The sequence below is a fragment of the Balaenoptera ricei genome, chromosome 7 (genome assembly GCF_028023285.1).
Source record: "Balaenoptera ricei isolate mBalRic1 chromosome 7, mBalRic1.hap2, whole genome shotgun sequence".
Lineage (NCBI taxonomy): Eukaryota > Metazoa > Chordata > Mammalia > Artiodactyla > Balaenopteridae > Balaenoptera > Balaenoptera ricei.
The window spans coordinates 119,420,094-119,441,911 of record NC_082645.1 but is presented as its reverse complement, the minus strand read 5'-3'; the positions used below and the strand labels follow the sequence as shown (position 1 = coordinate 119,441,911).

General features: G+C 46.7%; 1 protein-coding gene and 1 pseudogene across 7 annotated transcripts in view; one reads left to right on the top strand and one right to left on the bottom strand.

The window, feature by feature from the left end:
• The window catches only part of TRAF3IP1 (TRAF3 interacting protein 1), a 64,834-nt gene that overhangs the window by 23,094 nt on the left and 19,922 nt on the right, over window positions 1-21,818 (bottom strand). For 6 of the 7 annotated variants that reach the window (XM_059929085.1, XM_059929078.1, XM_059929080.1 and 3 more), the window contains 6 exons: window positions 19,769-19,789; window positions 18,720-18,804; window positions 18,196-18,279; window positions 15,369-15,492; window positions 15,118-15,151; window positions 12,235-12,311 (listed from right to left, as the gene is read on the bottom strand). In XM_059929085.1, the coding sequence (XP_059785068.1) occupies window positions 12,235-12,311; window positions 15,118-15,151; window positions 15,369-15,492; window positions 18,196-18,279; window positions 18,720-18,804; window positions 19,769-19,789 (425 nt within the window). The remainder of the gene's footprint in view (window positions 1-12,234; window positions 12,312-15,117; window positions 15,152-15,368; window positions 15,493-18,195; window positions 18,280-18,719; window positions 18,805-19,768; window positions 19,790-21,818) is intronic. The other variant, XM_059929079.1, reaches the window with a different exon arrangement.
• Window positions 13,807-13,906, top strand: LOC132369439 (U6 spliceosomal RNA; annotated as a pseudogene).

Sequence of the window (21,818 nt, the reverse complement as noted above, 5' to 3'; positions counted from 1 at the left end):
AAGTACAGGCAAGGCCTAGGACATCTTGGTGAACCAGAAAGTAAGGAAGAACTCAAAGAATGACAGGGGCAGAATGAAAGGACACAGAAGCCAGTCTGAAGGAGCCCCCACTGGCCAAATCAGAGGCCATGTGAGCGTTAAAATAATGATAAAACTAAATTGGAAACCGTGAGCCCATAGTGATATAAATAATTAAACTGAAAGTTAGTGAAGAACAGGATACTTACGTGGTTCCAAAGCACTTCCCCACAAAGTATTATTTATTACAAAAAGTAACCTGACAGTGGAGAAGCCTGGCAGACACCAGAGACCGAGGCAGCACTAACAGTAACGGGACAGACTGAACCACATGCCCCGTGACGGGGCCCAGTGGGAAGAGCAGGGCCTCGCTGCTGGGCTACTCCCACCAGGACGGCAACGAGGGCAGCAGCGTAGCAGCGCTCATGCCCTGGGGAAGGCGGCCCTGCTGCAGTGGTGGGAACGCCCTTGTCCAGAGAACTTATTCAGGAAAGTACCCGGGAGTGATACCAGCGATTCGTTCTCAGAGAGTTCAGAGGGGAAACTTCTTTGTACTGTACGTGCAACTTCTCTCCAAGTGTAAGATTACTGTGAGAAATAACTGTGGCAACATATCCAGGCACGGGGCTCAGGGCCTGGCCCATAACACAAGCTCACCAACTCTGGGACACGATGATTATTGCTGCCACCCCAGGATGGGCTTCGGAGAAGGCCTTCCTTCCCTAGAACCTAAGCCGGCTTCACCCACTCGAGGGCTGAATGTGGAGCCAAGAGTAACCAGAGGAGCAGAGCGGGAGGGGCCCCGGAAGGAGGACCACGACACACGCTCCTTTTTCACATTAAACATCCCAATCAGTCATCTCTGAAGTATCTGAAAGTGCTCAAAAGTGGTCCTCACAACTTTCAATGCTTGACCTGCTTCTAAATCTGCTTTTCTTCAAAAGTAGCTTTTAAAATTGTTTAAAAGTATTTTCTTTGCCGTGTTTAGTTGTTACTATTACAACATAATTGTCTATCATTTTTCACTGCAAGTGACTCTATTTGTAGTATGATAAAGCTTTTAAAAGCTACCTGGAAACCTAATCAGTCTCAAAAATATTAATATGCGGAAATTACTCCTGAGTTTCAAAACCTAACAAATAAAACTTTTATAACACATCTTGTTTGTAATATGGAGTACACATGTAAGAGTATTAGGATACAGTGTATTTATTTGTAAATAATTTATAAATAGCAATGTCTAAAAAATACACATTTCTACTTTAAGAACTTTTTTTCTTTAAGGGATTTAAGAATATTCTCTAAAATTTATAGCTTTTGTAAAGCAAAACCCTGACATAAAACAAGCCCTTCACTAAGTGGCCATCAGTCCTGGCCTCTGTGACAACAAGGATTATGGAAAGGCTTTATTAGTCATTAAAGGGTTCCGCCTGGTGGGGAGAGGTCTTCGGCCAGAAGGAATGTTTTAGAGATTTGATCAGAAAACCTTGATAATGTTCCAATATGAAAAATTATACATGCATCACTGCTATAAGTAGGAAATCAAAGTATTTTAATGCCAAGCATTTCAGTTTTCCTTGACTCTACAATACCCCTGTGACCTGGACCCCGGGAGAGTGACAGAGCCGTGCCCTTGGCTCCTCCATCTCAGTCTCTGTGCCATGGCCGTTTGGCCCAGATTACATTAAAAACTCAAGGAAACCTAATTTATTCATCCAGGTCTGGTCCCTCCAGCAACAGTGCTTCACTGGAAGCTGCTTTTCAAGTCATAAGTAAACACACAGGAACAATAAAGAGATGGGAACTAGCAAAATAAAATAAACATGTTTCTCACTTAAAACAGTAAGCACAAATGGGTATGTTTTAGGATGGACAAAAATAACTAAGAATAGTTACCAGGAAATAAATGTCTTTGTTTAAAGTGAAGACAAAGAAATATGGGATTTCAGGATTAAACCAGTTCTAGGAACGAGCAGCTCCACCCAATCCACACAGCACAGGTTCTGCCCCTGCAAACTGGGGGGGGGAGGGGCACGGTTTCTGGTGAATCTGAAATGTGTCCCCAAGCAGCCCACGGGCCCTACTGCGTTAAGACCCTCTGCCCAGGAGTGGAATAAGAGGTGGGCCCCAGGCCTTGGGCGTGAGACCTCGGCAAGGTACGTAGACGCCCGGACCCCAACTTCCTCGGCAATGCAGTCCTCCCCCAGTATCCGGGGATTGGTTCAGGACCACCCCCCCACCCCAGACACCAAAATCTTCGGATGCTTAAGTCCCTTATGTAAAATGGCAAAGTATTCGCATATAACCAAGGCACATCCTCCCGTATACTTTAAATCACCTCTAGATTATTTGTAACACCTAATACAGTATAAATGCTATGTAAATAGCTGTAAATTTAATGTAAATGCCATGTAAACAGTTGCCAGCACTGCAAATTTAAGCTTTGCTTTTTGGAACTTTCTGGAATTTTTCTCGAAATATCTTCTGTCTGAGGTTGGTTGAATCTGTGGATTCAGACCCCATGGGTGCAGAGGGCCCACTGTAAATCGTCGATGGTACCGGGCAGGGCTCTGAGCAAGGTGATGAGATTACAGCAGATGCCGCATGGGGAACGTGGCTCTCCCACCTCCGTCACCCATGGACCTGCAGTCCACCTGGACCAGCAGAGACACCTGGGGACCCGCCCTGCAAGGCTGCTCTGTGCCGGGCTTCAGGGGACCAGGCCAGACCTGCACCAGCAGGTCAGCCAAGGCAGGCTGAGCCGGCAGTGGCTCAGCTAGATCATTTTTACGCCACTCCTTGTAAGCCTTGATTTCTCATGTTTTTTTTTTTTTTTCCTTAAAAAACAGTTTCATGACATCTCATGGATATTTTCTAGTCTTCCTACCTCCACAAACTAGCGAGAATTACCCTTCAGTCAGGGCAGCGCACCTGCAGTCTCTTCCTGTCGACGGAGCCAGAATCTGGCAGCTGGAGCTTCTGTGACGTGTGACGAAATCTCTCTTATTTGTCTACTTTCTGCTCCCCAGACTACCCCCTGAACTTTTCTACAGTCAGTTTGTCTAAACTCACGCTGAATCCTAACCCTAAACAACTGACGTCCACCCTGTGGCTTCCATAGCACAGTCCCTTCCTGCGTTCATTAACGTGTCACAGTGAGTCGAGTTAAACCCCAGGCTCCATACTACTTAGTAACTGAATGTCCACCTACAGACTTAGGCTGTCAAAATCAATCAAACTAAAGATATTTTTTATGCAAAGCAGAGAACTTTGGAATTGAGGCCAAAATTACTTATCGCGACAGAACTAAAATCTAGGAAAGTATAGATATATGATATGAATTTTAAGTTGACATTTTGAGTAAAAATAAAATATTTATTTGTCACATTATCATTCACTGAGTAAACATGTTAAAGAGAAGATGATGACCATTCAATGTGGAAATGTTTATAAGACTATAGCTAATTCTTATAATCCAAATTGTTAAGTCACATATATATTTTTTCAGGTAAAGTTTCCTGATCCACATAACAAACCACATCACAGGATATACAGAGAAGGCCTATGTCCTCATAATTATCTTCACAAAGTTCAGATACATATAATGTTTTGATGGTTCCTAAACCACTTTTGTGGTCTATAATATATCCATGGTATATTATCTGTAAGTATTTTGAAGTGATACTATTGATAATTCTATTTTAATTTTATATCTAAAACTCCAAATCCCCAGCCTGTGTATTGGAAAACACTGCACTACTTGGGAACATAAAACTATCACCTTATTTCCAAATAAAGAAAGAAAGAAATACAAAAACCCTATAACTCTTCATGATTACAATCAATTTCAGTGGTTCCCCAGTTTAGCTATTAAAGTCTCACCAGTGAAGAAATATCGTAGCATACGTCCCCCTTTATTTCTTTCATAGCAATTTAAAGAGGAACAATATTCTTAGCAAAAGAACATCCAATAATACTAGGACCATGAACTTCCAAACTAAGAATGTATTTATCAGGCGCAGAATTTCAGTTAAGCAGGGATTTGGAATAGCATTTTTCTAACAGAGTTAAGGAATTTGTAATGAAATTGCACCATCTAGCTACCAAAATAAGAAATAACTTGATGATCTATTCAGATCACCAAAGTAAAAGAGAATACGACCGAAACCCCTGACTTTCATATAAGAATTTAGGTAATTACTATTAGCTATATTCTACTTATTACAATTAAAATATAACATGTTTGTGATAAGATCAGTTTATCCATCAAGAGGCATTTCAAGATACAAGAGGTTCTCATATGCCCAAATAAGTGCTTCTTTAAGACAGTCATCCATAATCTCTAAGACGTGTGGGTGCTACCTTAGGTCCTTATGACAGCTTTCCTTCAGAGGGGCAGTGAAATACATACATGCAGGTCCAATTCAACACATGCTCAGGTTCTCATCTGAAGAGATGTATGACCTCTAGCAGTCCCAGTACAATACATGGTTTATGTGACCGAGAAGATGAAGAGAGTAATAAAATCACCAAAACATTAAATAAACGAAGAGAAAGAAATCTACGAAGAGAAATAGACTCTCTGAGTCTATTTCAAAATAAAGAATTTAAATGAAAAGAAAAAGCATCTGAACTTTAACATTCACAGAACAGATATAAAATGAAAAAACACCCGAGAGAAGACTATATAAAAGGAGATTGAAAAATTAGGAGTGAGAAATCTTTAAATGGAACTTTAAACTAAGTGAACCATCTTTGACACTGCTGGTTATTCTCCAAAGCATCTTCATTTGTAAAGCTTAAAAAGCAAGCATTTTTAAAGCATAAGGAACACTGTAATAAAACTGTTTTTCTGGTTGTTTTTCAAAAACTTCATAAATCTGAAGGAAAAAAATACTTGGCATGGGCTAATATCTTACTATTAACGAAGTTTATATTTCCTCTTGAAAAGAGAGCAAGTAAGTCAGGATGATGAAGAAAATGCTCAAAGCAATCTGACTCACATATTTATTCTATAATGTATTCCTCAAGTCCATTAGCACAATAAGAAACGGCTTTTCTTCCAACACAACTTCAAAGACAGGCTGGAGAGATGCCCAGATTACAAATATGTATTTCCTTAGCACTGAAAAAAATGTTCCTTCCAAAAAAATAAAAAGTACCGAAACTAAGGGCACACTACAAGTTATGTGAGAGCAGAGAAAAAACACCTACTATTGGAATTTTTGAATAAGAGAGAGAAGATCAGCAATTAATATTATGATTAATACATATAAATCAATAATGATCATCGATAGATACGGTCTGCACACAGTCGTCCAATCGCCTCTCCCTGAAATCAACAGTGTGCACTGAAGTGTGGACACCAAAGAGAAAGTAAACATACTCTGCAAGCTGCTCTGAAACATTTATAAAAACTGACCACAAACGAGGCCACAAAGAAAGTCTCAATTCCAAATAATCAACATCAGACAGACCATATTCTTTGAACATGCAACTATGTTAGACACTGTTAAAAAAACAAAACTTTTTAAAAACCTTTATGTTTAAAAACTAAAGACCAGACTCCTAAATAGCCCACATGTTAAAGAAGAAATAACAACCAACTACTTCATATTAAAATTCAAGGTGTTTTTAGTATTCAAAAAATTTTAAACTTAAGGATATAAAGCATGCTTAAAGGGAGATGTCCAGTCTTAAATATATTTGTTTAAAATGATAAAGACTAAAAATAAATGAGTTGTGTCTTTTACTCAAGAGGCTAGAAAAACTAAACACCCAAAGAAATTAATAGGAAGAATAAAGAGCAGATATCAATGAAATGAAAATAAAAGTGAATATCTACAAAACCAAAAGTTGATTCTTTGCTAGAGGGTGTCTCCTTCAATAGTTTTTTCAAAGTCTTATCAAAGGAAAAAAGATGCAAAAATTTTGGAAGATAAGGAAAACTATAACTATAGATATATTTTTTAAATCATAAAAGTATCTTGAAACATCTTTTTGCCGTGACTCTGTAAAATGTGCATGAAATAAGCAACTTCCTAGAGAAGCACCGTGGAAGGGACTGCTGGTTGACCCCCGTGTCTGATCTCCCTTCGTATAGCAAAGCTTCCTGCCCTGTGTGCAGCCCACATGTGGTAGCCGTGCTGGTTCCAGAACCCTCGGCCCCTAGCCAGGCAGGAAGCCTCCGCCACTTACCCAAGTGCCTTACAAAATCATCATTTTCTGACCATGCCAGGCAATGAGAAAATTTGGCAAGTTCTCGTCTGTATTAATGGAACCTCTGATTGCTAGCTAAGCACACGGATGCCTGGAATAAAGGTGTCACTTCACCGACCCCTTCGTGACAAAGATCTGGCCAATATAATGTAAGTAGAAGCAGTGTGCATCACTTCCATTAAATAGCCTAAAAGAGAAGAGGTGGGCCCTTCTCCTACTTCCTTTTTCCTTCTTGCTGGATGGAACGCAGTCGTGAAGGCTAGAGCCGACAGCCACTGTGGCCCACGAGGTGCCCTGAGGAATGGAAGTCACGCATGGGGGGAGGAGGCAGAAGGGTCCGGATCACCACCACCTCCAGACTGACTCATGACCTTCCACCTCACTTAAGCCACTATTGCTTCAGATCTTTCCTCCATCCACAGGTAAGCCTAATCCTGATTCAAATATTAATTACCATAATAAACTCAAAACGAAATAGGAAATGGAATAGACTCACTTAGGAAAGTGACTTGGTAAAACAAACAGAAAGGACCAGTTTGAGAGAACAGAAAAGCTAGCAACACAGAGATGCCAATACTAAGAAAAGTGAGAGAGGAGGAGGAACCAGCAATGGAGACAGAGGAGAGGTGACCGGCACAGAGCAGGGGTGACTGGCACGGAGCAGGGGTGACAGGCACGGAGCAGGGGTGACCAACATGGAGCAGGGGTGACAGGCACGGAGCAGGGGTGACCAACATGGAGCAGGGGTGACCGGCACCAAGCAGGGGTGACCAACATGGAGCAGGGGTGACCGGCATGGAGCAGGGGTGACCGGCATGGAGCAGGGGTGACCGGCACCGAACAGGGGTGACCAACACGGAGCAGGGGTGACCGGCACCAAGCAGGGGTGACCAACACGGAGCAGGGGTGACCGGCACGGAGCAGGGGTGACTGGCACCAAACAGGGGTGACCAACACGGAGCAGGGGTGACCAACACGGAGCAGGGGTGACCGGCACCAAGCAGGGGTGACCAACACGGAGCAGGGGTGACCGGCACGGAGCAGGGGTGACCGGCATGGAGCAGGGGTGACCGGCACCGAACGGGGTGACCAACACGGAGCAGGGGTGACCGGCACCAAGCAGGGGTGACCAACACGGAGCAGGGGTGACCGGCACCAAGCAGGGGTGACCAACACGGAGCAGGGGTGACCAACATGGAGCAGGGGTGACCGGCACGGAGCAGGGGTGACGGGCACGGAGCAGGGGTGACTGGCACAGAACAGGAGCACCAGAGAGGCATGCTGCTGTCCTGGGAGCCAGAGGGAGAAGGCACATCAAGGAGCAGCGCCCCACTGAATCAGGTGCTGCTGCTAATTCCAGTAAGATGAGGCCTGAGAATTACACGAGGCGGCTTTAACAACCAGGAAGGCAGGTGACCTTGACAAGAGCAACTCAGAAGAGTCATCCACAAGAGGATGGGAAGGGGTGAACCGTAGCTGGTGAGTACATCCAATTCCACCAAGGAGTTCTGCTATACAGGGAGGCAAGGCAATGGAGCAAGGGTGAGCAGCCAAAGCAAAACCAAGAAGGATGAACACAATTCCAGTCAAAATCACAATAGGATTTCTCCTGGAGCCACACAAACTGATTCTAAAATTCATACAAAGCCAGAAAGATTTAAGAATAATAGCCAAGACAACCTGGGGTGCGGGAGGAGTGGAGGGGAACAATTAGAACGTCTTTCCCAGACATAAAAACATAGGACTTGAAACAGGAGGAACACACCAGAGCCCAGAAATACACCCACACACGAGGGGTCTGGGTTCACTAGAGGGCGGCACCACTTACAAGGAGAAAACAAGCAGATCCCTACCCGCGACATAAACGAAAACTCCAGATTAGAGACCTAGATGTAAAAAAGAAAACAAACTATTTTAAGAAAACTACTGAGATCATCTCTATTACCAGGATAGGACAGTTTTTTTTTTTTTAAGGCAAGAGCAAAACAACTTACAAAGAAAAAGGCTGATTAAATTTTATATCAAAATAGAAAAGTTCTGTATATAAAAAGACATTAAGTTAGACAAGTAACAGATTGGGAAGATGTTTACAGCATGAGACACAAGGGATTATTCCATAACACATGTAATATATGCAACCATAACATATACCATATATGATATTTATTATTATAGGATATATGACATATGCAACCATTTTACACACACACACACACACACACACACACACACACACCAATAACAAAAGGACAAACACCACTAAAGAAAACGGGCAAAGATGTGAACAGGCAACACACAAGAAGAAACCACAGTGTCAATTCCAAAACCCACAAGCGCTGAAAATGGAAAGATTTTTTCATAAACTTGGCACAAAAACTCATGTGAGGTTATATTTAGCATTCTGCCCACCCCCTTAGTGGTACTCTTAATCCAGGCTGTTGTGGAACTATTCATGCATTTGATTACCTCTGACCTCAGTAGGGATTAGAGGATATACAGTGTATATACCACATCACACTTCTGAATCCAAATACTTCTGGCATCAGGAGTTCTGCATACAGGACTGTGGCTGAACCGACACCAGACAGTTGATATGAGGCCAGAGCAATCAACACAAAGCCCCTCGCACAGAGGGAGGCAACAAATGTGTGTTGCTATTAATACTAAATTAAAGAAACAAGAAGATACAATCGTACACCCTTCAGATTGGCCAAAAAATTCGTTAAGGGTGACAGCTTAACAAATGATGCTGGAACATTTGGATACCATATGCAAAAATAAATGAATAAACTTCAATATACCTCACATTCTACACAAAAATTAACTCAAAATATAAAACCTAAAACTATGAAACCTCTAGAAAATATATGAAGAAACCTCTATGACTGAGGGTTAGGCAAGACTTCTTAGACACAACACCAAAAGCACAACCAACAAAAAGAGCAAACCGCTACATCTGACTGCTTTAAAATTTTAAACTGCTGCTCTTTGAAAGACGCTGTTAAGAGAAGGAAAAGACAAGCCACAGACTGGATGAAAATATTTGCACATCATGTCTGATAAGGGTCTCGTATCCAGAATATAAGAAGAATTCTCAGAACTCAACAGGAAGAAAACAACCAGCCTAATTTTAAAAGGGGCAAAAAAATTTGGACACTTTACCAAAGAAGATATTAGAATGGAAAAATAAGCACAGAAAAGACGTCCAACATCATTAGCAACTAAGAAAATGCAAATCAAAACCACAAGAAATTAAAAAGACTGGCCATACCAAGTGTTGATGAGGATGTGGAGGAACTGGAACTCAACTGCTGGCTGGAACGGAAAGTGGTGCAACCACCCTGGAAGACAGTCTGGCAGTGTTTTAAAAAGGTGAACATACATTTACCACATGACCCAGCAGTCCCACTCCTAAGTACTTACCCAATGGGATGAAAGTATTTGTTCACACAAAGACTTGTTCACAGCAGCTTTGTCTGCAACAGTCCCAAACTGGAAACAACCCAGATGTTCCTTGGCTGATACATGGGTAAGCGCACGGCGGTACACCCATACCGCCAACTACTTACTACTCAGAGGTAAAAGAAAAAGAGAACTGTTGATACACGATGCAACGTGGAGATATCTCAAAATAATCAGGACGGATAAAAGGAGCCAGACCCAATGAAAAGTATACACCAAATGAGTCCATTCATACACAGTTCTAGGATCGCAAACTAAAGTGACAGAAGGCAGATGCGCGGCTGCTGGGGATTGGGGGGCGGGGGGGACATGGAGAGAAGTGGGTGGGAGGGATGCCCAAGGGCCACTTCTGAGGGCGGTGGGCATGTTCGTTATCTTGGCTGTGGCTGCACGGATGTGTGGCAGCAGAGACTTTCATTCCATTCGGAGGACAAATCGGTCCAGCCTGTGACAGTACCTGGTGAAACTGCAGCTCTGCCCGCGCTCTGGCAGAGCAATTCCAGGCCTGGCACGGCCTGTGAAGTAGGGGGGTCGCAAATCACAGGCCCAGGCCTGGTTCTGCCGTTGTGAATACAGTCTCACTGGAACGCAGCCACACATCTGTTTACTGGTATCTATGCTATAGCCGCCTGCAAGCTCGTCAGCAGAGATGAGACGTCGCAACGGACGCTGCACGGCTCTGAAGCCTTAAATATTTACTCCCTGGCCTTTTACAGAAGACGCGTCCTGACCACTGCTGGAGAGAGACACTGGCTCTTGTGTGCCAGGACACATGCAAAGGAGCCCGTGGAAGCACTGTTCACAACAGCGAAAGGCTGAAGAATCCTAAACATCCATCAGTAAAGGAATTAATTACTGACAAACACTGGAATACCATTCATCAATTAAAATGAATAAACTGGATCTACCGGTATCAAAACAGGCAGGGTCTCAGAAACATCACGCTGTCTGAAGAAAGCAACTTGCACAACAAATCAACAACAGGATAAAGTTACAAGCTCATAAAGCAATGCAGATACACATAAAAGTAAGGAGCACACCAAATGCATCTTAGTGGCTGCCCTTGTGAGAACAGGATTAGAGCAAGGACAGAAAGCACTTCAACTTTTCCTATACATTTTAACTTATTTTTGAAAATCTAATTAAAATGTTTTTAGAAGACCCACAAGTTAAATTTAAATCTGATGTCTATAACATACCAAAGAAAAAAAAGCAGAGAAGCTTGCTGACTTTTCCCGCTCAACTGTAATACACATCGCCCCTGACTTTAGAACACTCATTAACTGTACTTCTTTAAAGCAGCAAGTGTTCACCAAACAAGGGAATTTTTTCCCTTTTATCTTCTGAAGTCAGAAGATCTACTAATCTGAAATTTACTCTTCAGAGGAAACTGAAACACAGGCCTAGTGTGCTTTGCAGAAAAACATAGCTATAAAATTTAAACCAACTGAAGCTTCAAAGGTTACCTACAGTAACAGCCCGAGGCCCACACTGGAGGTTTCCGAGAGGGTTGTAGAAACACTGCCAGGGACACCAGGACAAGTCCTCAGGCCTATGAAAAGGACTATGACATATTAAAATTCCACAGCAATAGACAATAAATGGCAGAAAGAGTTTTTCTCCTTTCAGAAGAGCTGGCGGTGGTGTTGCCGGCAGAACTCGGGCTACGCTACTCTCCCGTTACTGCTGTAAAGGGCGCCCTCTAACGGTGGGCTCTACCGTGCGGCTCTCCTCAGTAGCTATTAATACTGCAGGCCGTATCTGCATGCCAAACCAGGACATTTTAAGCAAAATTATCAAAAACAAATAACCGTTCATTCAACTGGAAGGAAAGAAAGGTGTCTGTGTATGCAAAACTTACTGGAACTGTTGGCTGCTGATAAAGCTAACTAACCAAGAAACTTCTGTTAAAAAACCCCAAAAGGAAGATTTATTCTTATTTTTTTAAGGCGCGATAACGGAAACCTCACCGTGGCATTTGAGGCACACTACCCGGCCTGCAGGTATTCACCCCAGGTCACGTGCCCAAGGGCAGTGGCTGGTACGAGGCCGTGGGTTCCAACAAAGCCACATCACACACCTGTAAGGGAGACGGCTGGAGGCCAGATACAAATAGCACGTGTATTTAAAAGCCAGCCCTGAAAACTTGCCCCGACTCTTCCTTCGTCATCAGCCAGGGCCATGCGGACAGCCTGTCCGTTCTGCACAGGGAGAAGGGATGCACCAGGCAGGAAGGGGTCAACATGGGGTCAGAGCAGAACAGGCCTTGGACCCTGACTCCTGAGCTCCCAAGCAAGGCCACTGCCCCACCCGGGACGGGACTGGATGTGGGTCCAGGGAAGCAACGTCGCACCCCAACAGCCCCAAATCTTCTATCCTCCCAACTGGAGGGTGGGGGAGACGGGAAGAGGCTTGTAAACATGTAAACAGACATTACTGATAATCACAACATTTGAAAGATGCTTCTAATTTTTAAATGTAAATGTGTGAAACAGACTGCTAAAATGCCACTGTTTACAAAAATCATTTTGTTACCTTCTCTCCAGGTTTGGGTGACTGCTGCAACTTCTCATAATCTTTCTTAGTCTCCAAAATTTTTTTGACAAGTCCTCCTGTTGAAAACCAGTGGTTTTATGTTAAAGTGATTCTCTGCCCTAAGAAGCTATCCTGTTCTAAAGGGGTGGGGGGCTGGGGGTGAGGAGGAATACTAAGTTCTTATTCTTTCTCTTTCTATACTGAAACAGCTTCAGATAATCATTATATGATAAAAGATCAAAGCAATTCTCTCAGCCTATTGTAGACTAAGTACGAATACTTTTTTTATATTGGGACAAGTCATCAACTTTTTTTTTTCTTTTTAAAAAGGATTACTCGTGGGGTAAATATCATATGAAAAACCATTTGAATATATCTTGTTTGGTACATTTGACCTTGGAACCATGTGAATATTTTACATAAGGGAATATTTTATATAAATAAAACAAAATTAAATCAAAAATTTCAAAGTCTAAAAGTTGAAAGCAAAATGAAACTATAAACGTAACAGTATCGAAACCCTGAAGCATCATGAACTGTCAGCTCATATCTGAAATCGTGTCTCCACTGAATCAGAAGCTGGAGCAGTACCACAATCCATGCTCTGCAGGACTGAGACCCGAGGAAGAAGAGGTTCATCCGAAACCCTGAAATCAGACCTGCCTCCTTCCCCTTGACCCTGTTCCCGCCCCACCCCCCGTTACAGCTCTGCAGGGCAAACACACTTATCACCACGTCCACCTTCTCCCATCATGCCTTGCAACCAGAGCCCTAAGACCCTGGAGGTACATCAGAGAAAACCCACAGGAGCAAATGCCTCCCTTTTTCCAGTTTTGAGGGACCATGAAGCAAATATCATCAAAGAGTCCCTTCTAATTGCTCCTTGAGGACAGAAGTGATGGTGACTTTTTCATTTTGGTTTTTTTGCTTTTGTTTCTTAATTTTTTATAAATAAATAAATAAACATAACAGTATCATGTTGGCAAGCATAACCGAACAGAGAAGAATTGGTTGTACATCCCTAATGGGATATGCACTAAGAACAAAAGGGCAAGCAGATCTGCCAAAAACGATCCTAAGGTGTTTCCAATAATCACGTTGTTGTTAACCACCAGTGGCGTTGCTCTAAATTGCTGTGAGTGCACAATGTAGGGTAAAGAAACAAACAGCTACTGCTGCTGGAAGCCAGGATTTTGGGGCACGAGACAGGAATGTACCTGCAAAAATCAAAGAACTTAGGAAGAACCCTGCAATCATAAATCTAAGTTGGAAATACCAGTACAAACTCAGGATATACTTTCCTACAAAAAAAATTAGAAAACCCCCAGAAACAATGACCAACCCAGAAGCAAGCTGCAGCCAGGCCCCTTAGAGACACAGGGCAGGAAATACACGAAAGGAGCCTGAAACTTCTGTCCTACCATAAACAAGGAAGCTACAAAGTCCACTGGGACGCGTCAAAAGGCCCCCACGGTCAAACACTGGACAACAGGACATCAAGGAGAAAACTGAGATGGACTGAAATGGAACACGTCAAGTGTGTTAAAAACCATGACATCATACAGACATCAAGCGCTTGCTTCGGCAGCACATATACTAAAATTGGAACGATACAGAGAAGATTAGCATGACACTTGTGCAAGGATGACATGCAAATTCGTTCCATATTTTTGTAAATCAGCTACTCCAATAAAAATGTAAAAAAAAAAGAAAACCACCACCACCACCAAAGCCCTCATTAGTCACCCCTGAAGGTGCCAGGAGACAAATGCACTATCAAGAAAACTGATCAATAAAGGGGAAGCACGAAGCTGGGCCTCAGAGCGGCAAATTCCTGCAGAGGGAAAGCCGCACAGTGTGGAGATTGCCAACCAAAACGTGCTGGAGGGGGGAGGGGGCGGGACGAGAATGGTCACCATCCCCGCAACCCTCATGAAACAACGGACTGAGACCAACCTCCAAGCACAGAGGCGGGCAGGTGTGATGAAGAACCAACACCACCTGTCAAGTGTTCTTGCCCGAAAAACCTGAATCTGACCAAGTCTCTAGAACTAATTTACAGGAACCGAAGAACATGGAAGAAACCCACAACACTAGGGTGTGACAAGCAACACCCAACTGTGAGGAACTCTGCTGGACAACCGACCAGCCTCTTCAACAAATAAATTACAAGGGGGATGGGGTGGGAGGGGACCTACAGGCTAAGAGAGGATTCAGAGTTAGATCCACCAGCTGCAAACACAGGGACCTTATTAGGATTCTGACTCACACAAACTAGAAAAAAAACACAAAACAACTGGAAAAAAAAACAGGCGTTTGATGATATTAAGGAATGACTGCTTTTTATATATATAATAATGGAGTTATGGTTATGCTTTTTTAAAAAGAACATGTTTATGGCAGAAACGATGCTCTCCAGGACTTGAGAGCAGTCGGTGGAGACTGAGATAAGACCAGATGACCGCTCACCGCAAAAGCTGCACGACAGTCAGGGGTTCACGAGACTATTCTCTCTGCTTCTATAAACGTTTGAAATCAAAGAAGACATTGTGCTTGGGAAGAAAACAATATGACAGAACTGTCGACCTGGGAAGGACTTCAGGGGTCATCCAATCCCACAGTCTAACCGTGCAGAAAAGAAGTGATGTCATCCCCACAACTGCCTACGGCTGCCCTCTGGGGTCCTGGCCACGCCCCACCCCGCAGCAGCTTCCATCGCCTCCCAGAATAAACCACACACAGAGGAGGCATCCGTGCCCACGGCATCCTATCTACTGCTACTCAGACCCCTGACCAAACCCTGGCAGGCAAAACTCATTTCACCAGATCCTTTCAAAACACACGGAGCAGACACACGTGTGCACACACAACCCCACGACTCACCGTGCTTCTCATCTTCTAATTCCACCGCTTGTACCTGAGCAGGAAAGGAAGGAGAAGAAAAGGAGATTCAGATTTGTTGGAATCTCAAACTCATGCCTGCATGCATCTCAGCAGAGGTGACAGAATTAAAGATGGCAGAGAACTAACTGAAACGCTGGCGGAAAATTCTGTCTACACAAATCTCAAAGTGGGAGAATTAACTCCAGTGCTGTCTGAGTGTGACTGTAACACATACGCTGCGGCTGACCAACCATTTCAAGCTCTGACACCTCAGAGAGCTGGGGGGCGGCCTCCACCACAAACTGATCGTCGTCCTCATTGTCAGAATTCTGTGACTCCACGATCACATTTGAGATGGTTTTACCACTTCCTGTCCTAAATGAAAAGAAATTAGATAAAATCAGAAACATTCTCCAGGTCACACGTCCTCATCAATCCCAGCGTCTGGAACTGTGTCTGAGGTTCCCTGAGAGGAGGCCGGAGCTGAGACACAGTCTGCAAACGTGAAGTCTGGGGAAAGCCGCCAGGCCCCGCCCCCCCGTGCTGCCCCGCCCCCACGCCATGCCCTCTTCCCAGCTGGGCTCGCTGCGGCACCAGCCCTGGGCCTGCAGCCCCTCTCCAGGCGAGGCACAGTCTCCCAAGTCGCAAACCTCAGGGCAGGGGTGGCACTGGTGGCCCTGCTGGCCAGCGCCGCCCCAGACCCCCGCTCCTTGGCCTCTCACGGGAACACAGCAGCCTCCTCGAGGCCCCTCATTTGGCTGCTGGGCGCTGTCCCTGACCTACGCCCCCGCCCAGCACCCTCACTTATACACCTCCTCTCCCCAAAGGCCTGCCATCATTCTGGACCAGTCCGATGTCCACGGGCTCCTGACCTGGTCTCCCTGGTAACCGCCTCCATCCAAGGGCTCTCTCCTGCCTCCAGTGGCCACCGCTGGAACTGCCCCTCCTACTGTCACCCCGCTGCAGACCACTGCCAGCTGCCTGCTGCTTAGGCACTGACTTCTGCTGCGCCTGCACTTGGACCACAGCCCCCAGACTCAAACACTCCATGGCTCCTCACCAGCCCCTCCTGCCCTCATTTCTTCCCTACCAACCTGACACAGTCACGCTTCAACGAATACCCTTCACCCCCTGCCACTATCTCTCCAGCACACGTACCCACGCGTGCACACACACCCTTCAGTGGGATGGGAGGTCCGGAAGGAGTCCCTGCACTCGGGTGTGAGCTCTCAACGCAACACCCGCTTCCCAATAACACCTTCAGCTCCATCCTCAGGGTCTTCAGACACTCCCAGCTGCCCGTCCTGCCCTACCAGGACCGACCTTGTCTCGTCCTTGGTCTTCCACACCCTCTGCACACCCCGTCGGCCTACATCCCACCACTTCCAACTCCCGAAACCCTCCCCCGCATCCTTCCCCTCAGCAAACCCTCTCCATCCTCACCCTCGTCCCCGAATGCTGCCGCCACGTGCCTGCCCTGCGAGGCCTTCCTCCTTCTGGCCTCCGACCGCCAGGTCCCGAGGAGGGTCAAGGTTTTCCTTGTGCTTATGGAGGCTTCCAGATCTTTCTCCCTAAAATCTCCCAACTCTGAATCTCACGTTGTCAGAGATTCCCCGAGAATCAGAGTCTCGCCCTGAACCCCACTATGAGTGCCGCCATCTGCCAACCCCGGGCCTCACCCCTGCACTCCAGGCTCCTGGCTTCACTCTTGAGGATTTCAAGGGCTGAGAAATGATCCTTCCCAGTCCCTGGGCTCTAGGGTCCCCAGATTCTCCCGCATCCGTCTCTTAGCCACACTCCCAGGGTGATGCCTTGTCACTGCCACTGACAGCAAATGCTTAACCGCAAATCCAAGCACCCACACTGTGACCACCCCCACCCATCTTCCCAACTCCGGCTGGAGAACAACGTCCAAGCGATGCTGACCCATCACTTCACCCCACGTGCCCCGGGAGGCACCCCACAGACCTCTGGGCTGGGGCTGCCTGCCCTCCACAGGATGTTCAGCAGCATCCTCGGCTCCAAGCCCCAACGAGATGCCAAGGGCCTCCCCTCCACCTCCTCCCCGGTCACGATGCTACAAAACGTCCCCAGACGTGGCCCCGGGCTGGGGCGGCCCCCGGATGAGGACCTCTGCCCTCGTCCGTTCACCAGCCCCTCTCGTGGAGGACGCTGTCCACCGCGTCCTCTCTCCTCTGAGCCCTGCTCCTCCTCCCCCAGACTCGCTGTTGGCTCAGGAGAAAGATGAAGAGCCAGGGTCTCACCTCCCGGGATCTCACCCGCCCGCCAGTTCCCGGCCTTCTCTGAGGCCATTCCCTCCACATGTCCTGGCCCACCCAGGGGCTCTGTTCCCACAGTCCCCTCTCCCCACCCCGCAACGCCGGCATCTCCAGCCTCCCCCTCTCCACTGGACCATCCCCCGCACCAGAAAAATGTGCGAGCCGTCTCGTCTTAAAAACAGAGACCCCTAACTTCCCTTGACGTTGCACATCCCTCCGCTTCCCCGGCAACCACACGTAAAACACGGCTACGCCGCCTCCAGGCCCCGCCTCCCGTTCCATCTGAAGCCCACTCCGACCAGCCTGTTTTCGTCTTCCTAGTTTTTTGTTTTGATTTTCTGTACTGGATCCACAGGTAGATTTGTAAAATTTATAAGCCCTGCCTGAGGCTTGTCTTTATACTGCTCATGACTTTCTGACCACCTTCTGTTTTTTAATTTTTGTGCAATTAAGCCTTTAAATTTTTTTATCCTATTTTTCCCCTAATTGTTTTTATGCTTAGAAAATCCTCTATCTAGATATGGGGGCAATCCACTTTCCCCGTAACTGTAAAGACATAACCGTACGAGCACGAACACCTGTGATTTCCCTCACTTCTATCTGAAGTGTGTGGAGGCACGAGGTTTGAGGTCACGGTCTACCCCGGGTTCTCTTTTACTCAACAGCAAGTGCTCCCTGCACCGTCTGCTGCCCGCTCCGCCCCCACCTCTCAGCACACGCACGATCCTCACCCATCCCTGTCCCACCAGTGCCAGGGAAGCCCTGCCCCTCGGTGCCAACGCGAATGCCAGGGCCTCACCTGTCCGACGTCAGCACCTCCGCACTCTCCTGCCGCCTGACCCGGGGAGGCGCGGGCCGTGCGCTCCCGGGCCGAGGTATCCTCCTAAAAAGGGATACAAAACACTTGCACATTTCAAAGTGGACAGATGAAAACCCACATTAATGTTAATGCTAATTTCCAGGCCACCATCAATATGCCAGTTAGGACATAGTCTGCAGAATAGTAAGAACGTTCCATTAACCTGACAAGTCTAAAAGTATCCATCTTTCAATCTTACATTCTCGTTAATTTTAAGGTACAAAAAGTAGTAACATAACTATCAGGAATCAAACCATGACATAATTTAGCCTCAAGTACGAATTTCCCTAAATCTCTAAAACATTCTATGTGAGTTAGTTACACCTCGGATACAAGAAAATTAAACAGTTTTTGCTTTCTTTGTACACATACTTCCTCACAATTAAGCTCAAGCATTAAATGAGCTGTGGAAGGTACAGAGAGGAGCAGGGCACCTGCCCGGGCGGGAACCAGAGCACACGAACCTGACGGCGGCTGGGAGCTCGCCTGGCAGCTCGGAATTCTCCGGCACCTCACACTTCTCCTGGCCAGAAGGTCCAATGTCTCCTTCTGCACGGACAGCAAGCCAACCAGCAGTTCACAAAGAAAGAAACAAACAACTGGTAAATATGTGAAGAGACAGCAATCAAACAACTGCAAATATAAATGAGCTTTTTTTCATCTATCATTTTGATGAAGTTAAAACAGACACTTGATATCTAAATTTGGGGGGAGATTTGGGGAAACGGGCACACTCAAACCCTGGGAATACAAACTGGTTTAACTTCTCAAGAAACAGAATTCAAAAGGTAGGTTAATCAAGTCAGCAATTGAACTTAAAGGAAATACAAGCTAAGGAAAGAAGTGGACACGTGTAACCTCGTGTCAAGACGCTCACCCGTCAGCATTTACAACAGTGACAGACACTAGGCAACTTCAGGAAACTGCGGTTTGTGAGACCCTCGTATAAAACAGTCATCATGTTAATGTATGTATAATCAACAGAGTAGGGTAACATATCTGATAATTACCTAAACATAGGTGGGGTTCTAGAAGGACATTCATTCAAGTTATGAGCAGGAGGATTGCCAGTGCTTTTCATTTTCTTCTTCATATTTTTCTGCATTTTTAAGGTTTTTTACTTTGGCTCCGTACCATATTATTTTTATAATCTGAATAAAGTTTTGTTCATTTTGATAAATATTTAATCAGTAAACAATAAGCCCAAACTAGAATATTAAGACAATTAAATTTACTCTTACTATTTAAAGTAAAAGGACTTTATACATTAGAAAATAGTAAAATCAGAATTTGATTATTGGAAATACAGTTTACACTCAGGAAGAAATTCTGAAATGTATTCTTTTTAAACATATTTTCATAAAATATGAAAATTAAATCTTAACTTGGTGTAGTTTCCTTAAGTTACTTTCACTATACAATTTGTAAAACATTAAGTCTGAGAGTACATGTTAATATCTATACACACGTACACAATTGATACCAAACAGATTTACTTAAGGCTATTCCTTACCTGCATCACTAGGAGAATCACCTAAAAAAAAAAAAAAAAACATAATTAATAATTTTGGATGTCTACTGGGGAAAAAAATGGTCATTTCCTCATAGCTTTTTTTCTAGTTTCCTACTGCCACTGCTTTATTTTCAAAGAGAGAAAGACAAAGAACAAACAAAACTATGAATCAGAACATGTTATACATGAAAACAGGAAGCAGCGATGAGAAGAAAGCGTATCCATCAAAGAGAGGAATGAACGAAACAGAAGAGGGAGAAGGTGACCAGAGCCTCGAAGCCACGGACGGACTGACTCCACGTGTGTGGGACGAGCCAGGGGTGAACTGGCGAACACACCTTGGGGCATTTTCAAGGCTCTGGATGGAAGCAAACAAGAGCCCGTCTTACATAACTCAGCAGCGAGTGTTTCTCCATCGGCTCCTAAATAAGAAGAAAGTGTCTCTGCCCCACACGGGCCTGCCTTGGCACTCTTCCCCCAGGACCCTTTCTCTTCAAGTGCCGCTTTATGGGGACAAACGTGACCGACGCGGCCACAGTCAACGAGTGAAGCATTGCAGGGGTGGCTGGACCCAGGAAGGTTTCTGTGTTACACTCCTAAAATGCATGAACGCGTGTGCAGAAGCCCCAAAACTCCCTGGATTCAGGTGAGGGCCTGGACAGACGCCCCCCAGGGATGGGCCCAGCTTACCCTCGGGACACACAGACGTGACAGACAAGCGTCCCTCAGACCCCGGAGCTGTGCGCCGGCGGAGGGACCTCGAGCGCTTTGGGTGGCCTGTGGACGCCGTGGTCAGAGCCACAGAAACGCTGCCCCAAAGAGGGCGGATCTAGGGGTGGGGGGGCCCCCGCTCAGGGTATCGGGGGGACCCGGGAGCCCTCCAGGACCCCATCTGCGTGGGACACAGAGCCTCCCGGAGGTCCCGCCCCACAGAGGGACAAGGCGAGGACAGGCCTGGGGAGCGTGGCTCCAGACGGAGCCTCTGGAAGACGGGGTGACGGGGGCTGCCCAGCAGGACGCAGAGCAGCCGCAGCCGCCCTCCTCGCGGCCCTGTCGCCTGGTGTGCGGGGGAGAGACCAGCCTGAGAGCCGCTGGGCCACTGGGGCCCCGACGCCACACCCCCAGACTCTCTTCAAAGCCCATGCCCTCGGCGTCGCTGGGGACAGGCCGTGGGTCCCGGAAAGGTGGCTGAGTCACGAGCTGATGCCCAGGTGGTGAGGGCACACGGCAGCCCCGCCCACAGATCGGCCCGGGCCCTGGGCGCCCCGTCCTCGCGGATGCCCAGGTCCTCTGCGGCTCCACCTCCTCCCCAGATTCCGGGGCCGAGGCGGCCCGTGCAGGTGCTCTGTCCCCCTCGTCCCTCGTCCCAGGTGAGCGCACCCTCACAGCCGGCCGCGCCCCCCCTGAGCTCGGGGAGCCTGCCCTCAGGTGTCTGCGCGCCTGAGACTCGGCCGCTCCCCCCTCCCCGCCACGCCACAGCCCAGGCCGCTCTCGCCTCTGGACCACGCGCTGCGCTGCCCACGTGGAGGCCATCTGAGTAGGGCTCAGCCACTCATCGTAAAAACGCCATCGGCTTCCTGCTGCGAAGCTCCCTGACGTGGCCACTGGCCCCAGCTCTCACCCCTGCCCCTGCCCAAAGGCTCTCCCTGACCCTCCCCCAGAGGGTGCAGAGTCCCTCCCCCCAGACCACCCCCAGCACCCCTTAGGGCACCTACTGGCTTCTGCCCACTCATGCACTCACTGCCTTAGGGCCTAGCACATAGTATAGGCCTTCAACCAACATTTTCTACTGGAACAAACTGACAAACGTCGGCCCTCACCTGGCCGTGCCCCTGCTGCCCCGGTCCCAACACCCAGCACCAGGCCTGGCACTGGGGCACGACTCACGTGCCACGGGGCACGTGCACCCCTCCATGCTCAAAGGAGCTCCAGGGCCTTAAAAAGCAAATGCTGAACGTGGACTTTACCACGACTTCTTTTTACTGCTGAGAAAAATTATGCCAAAAGCAGAACCCCACTGAGGTAGGACTTAAGACACTCAGAGAACATC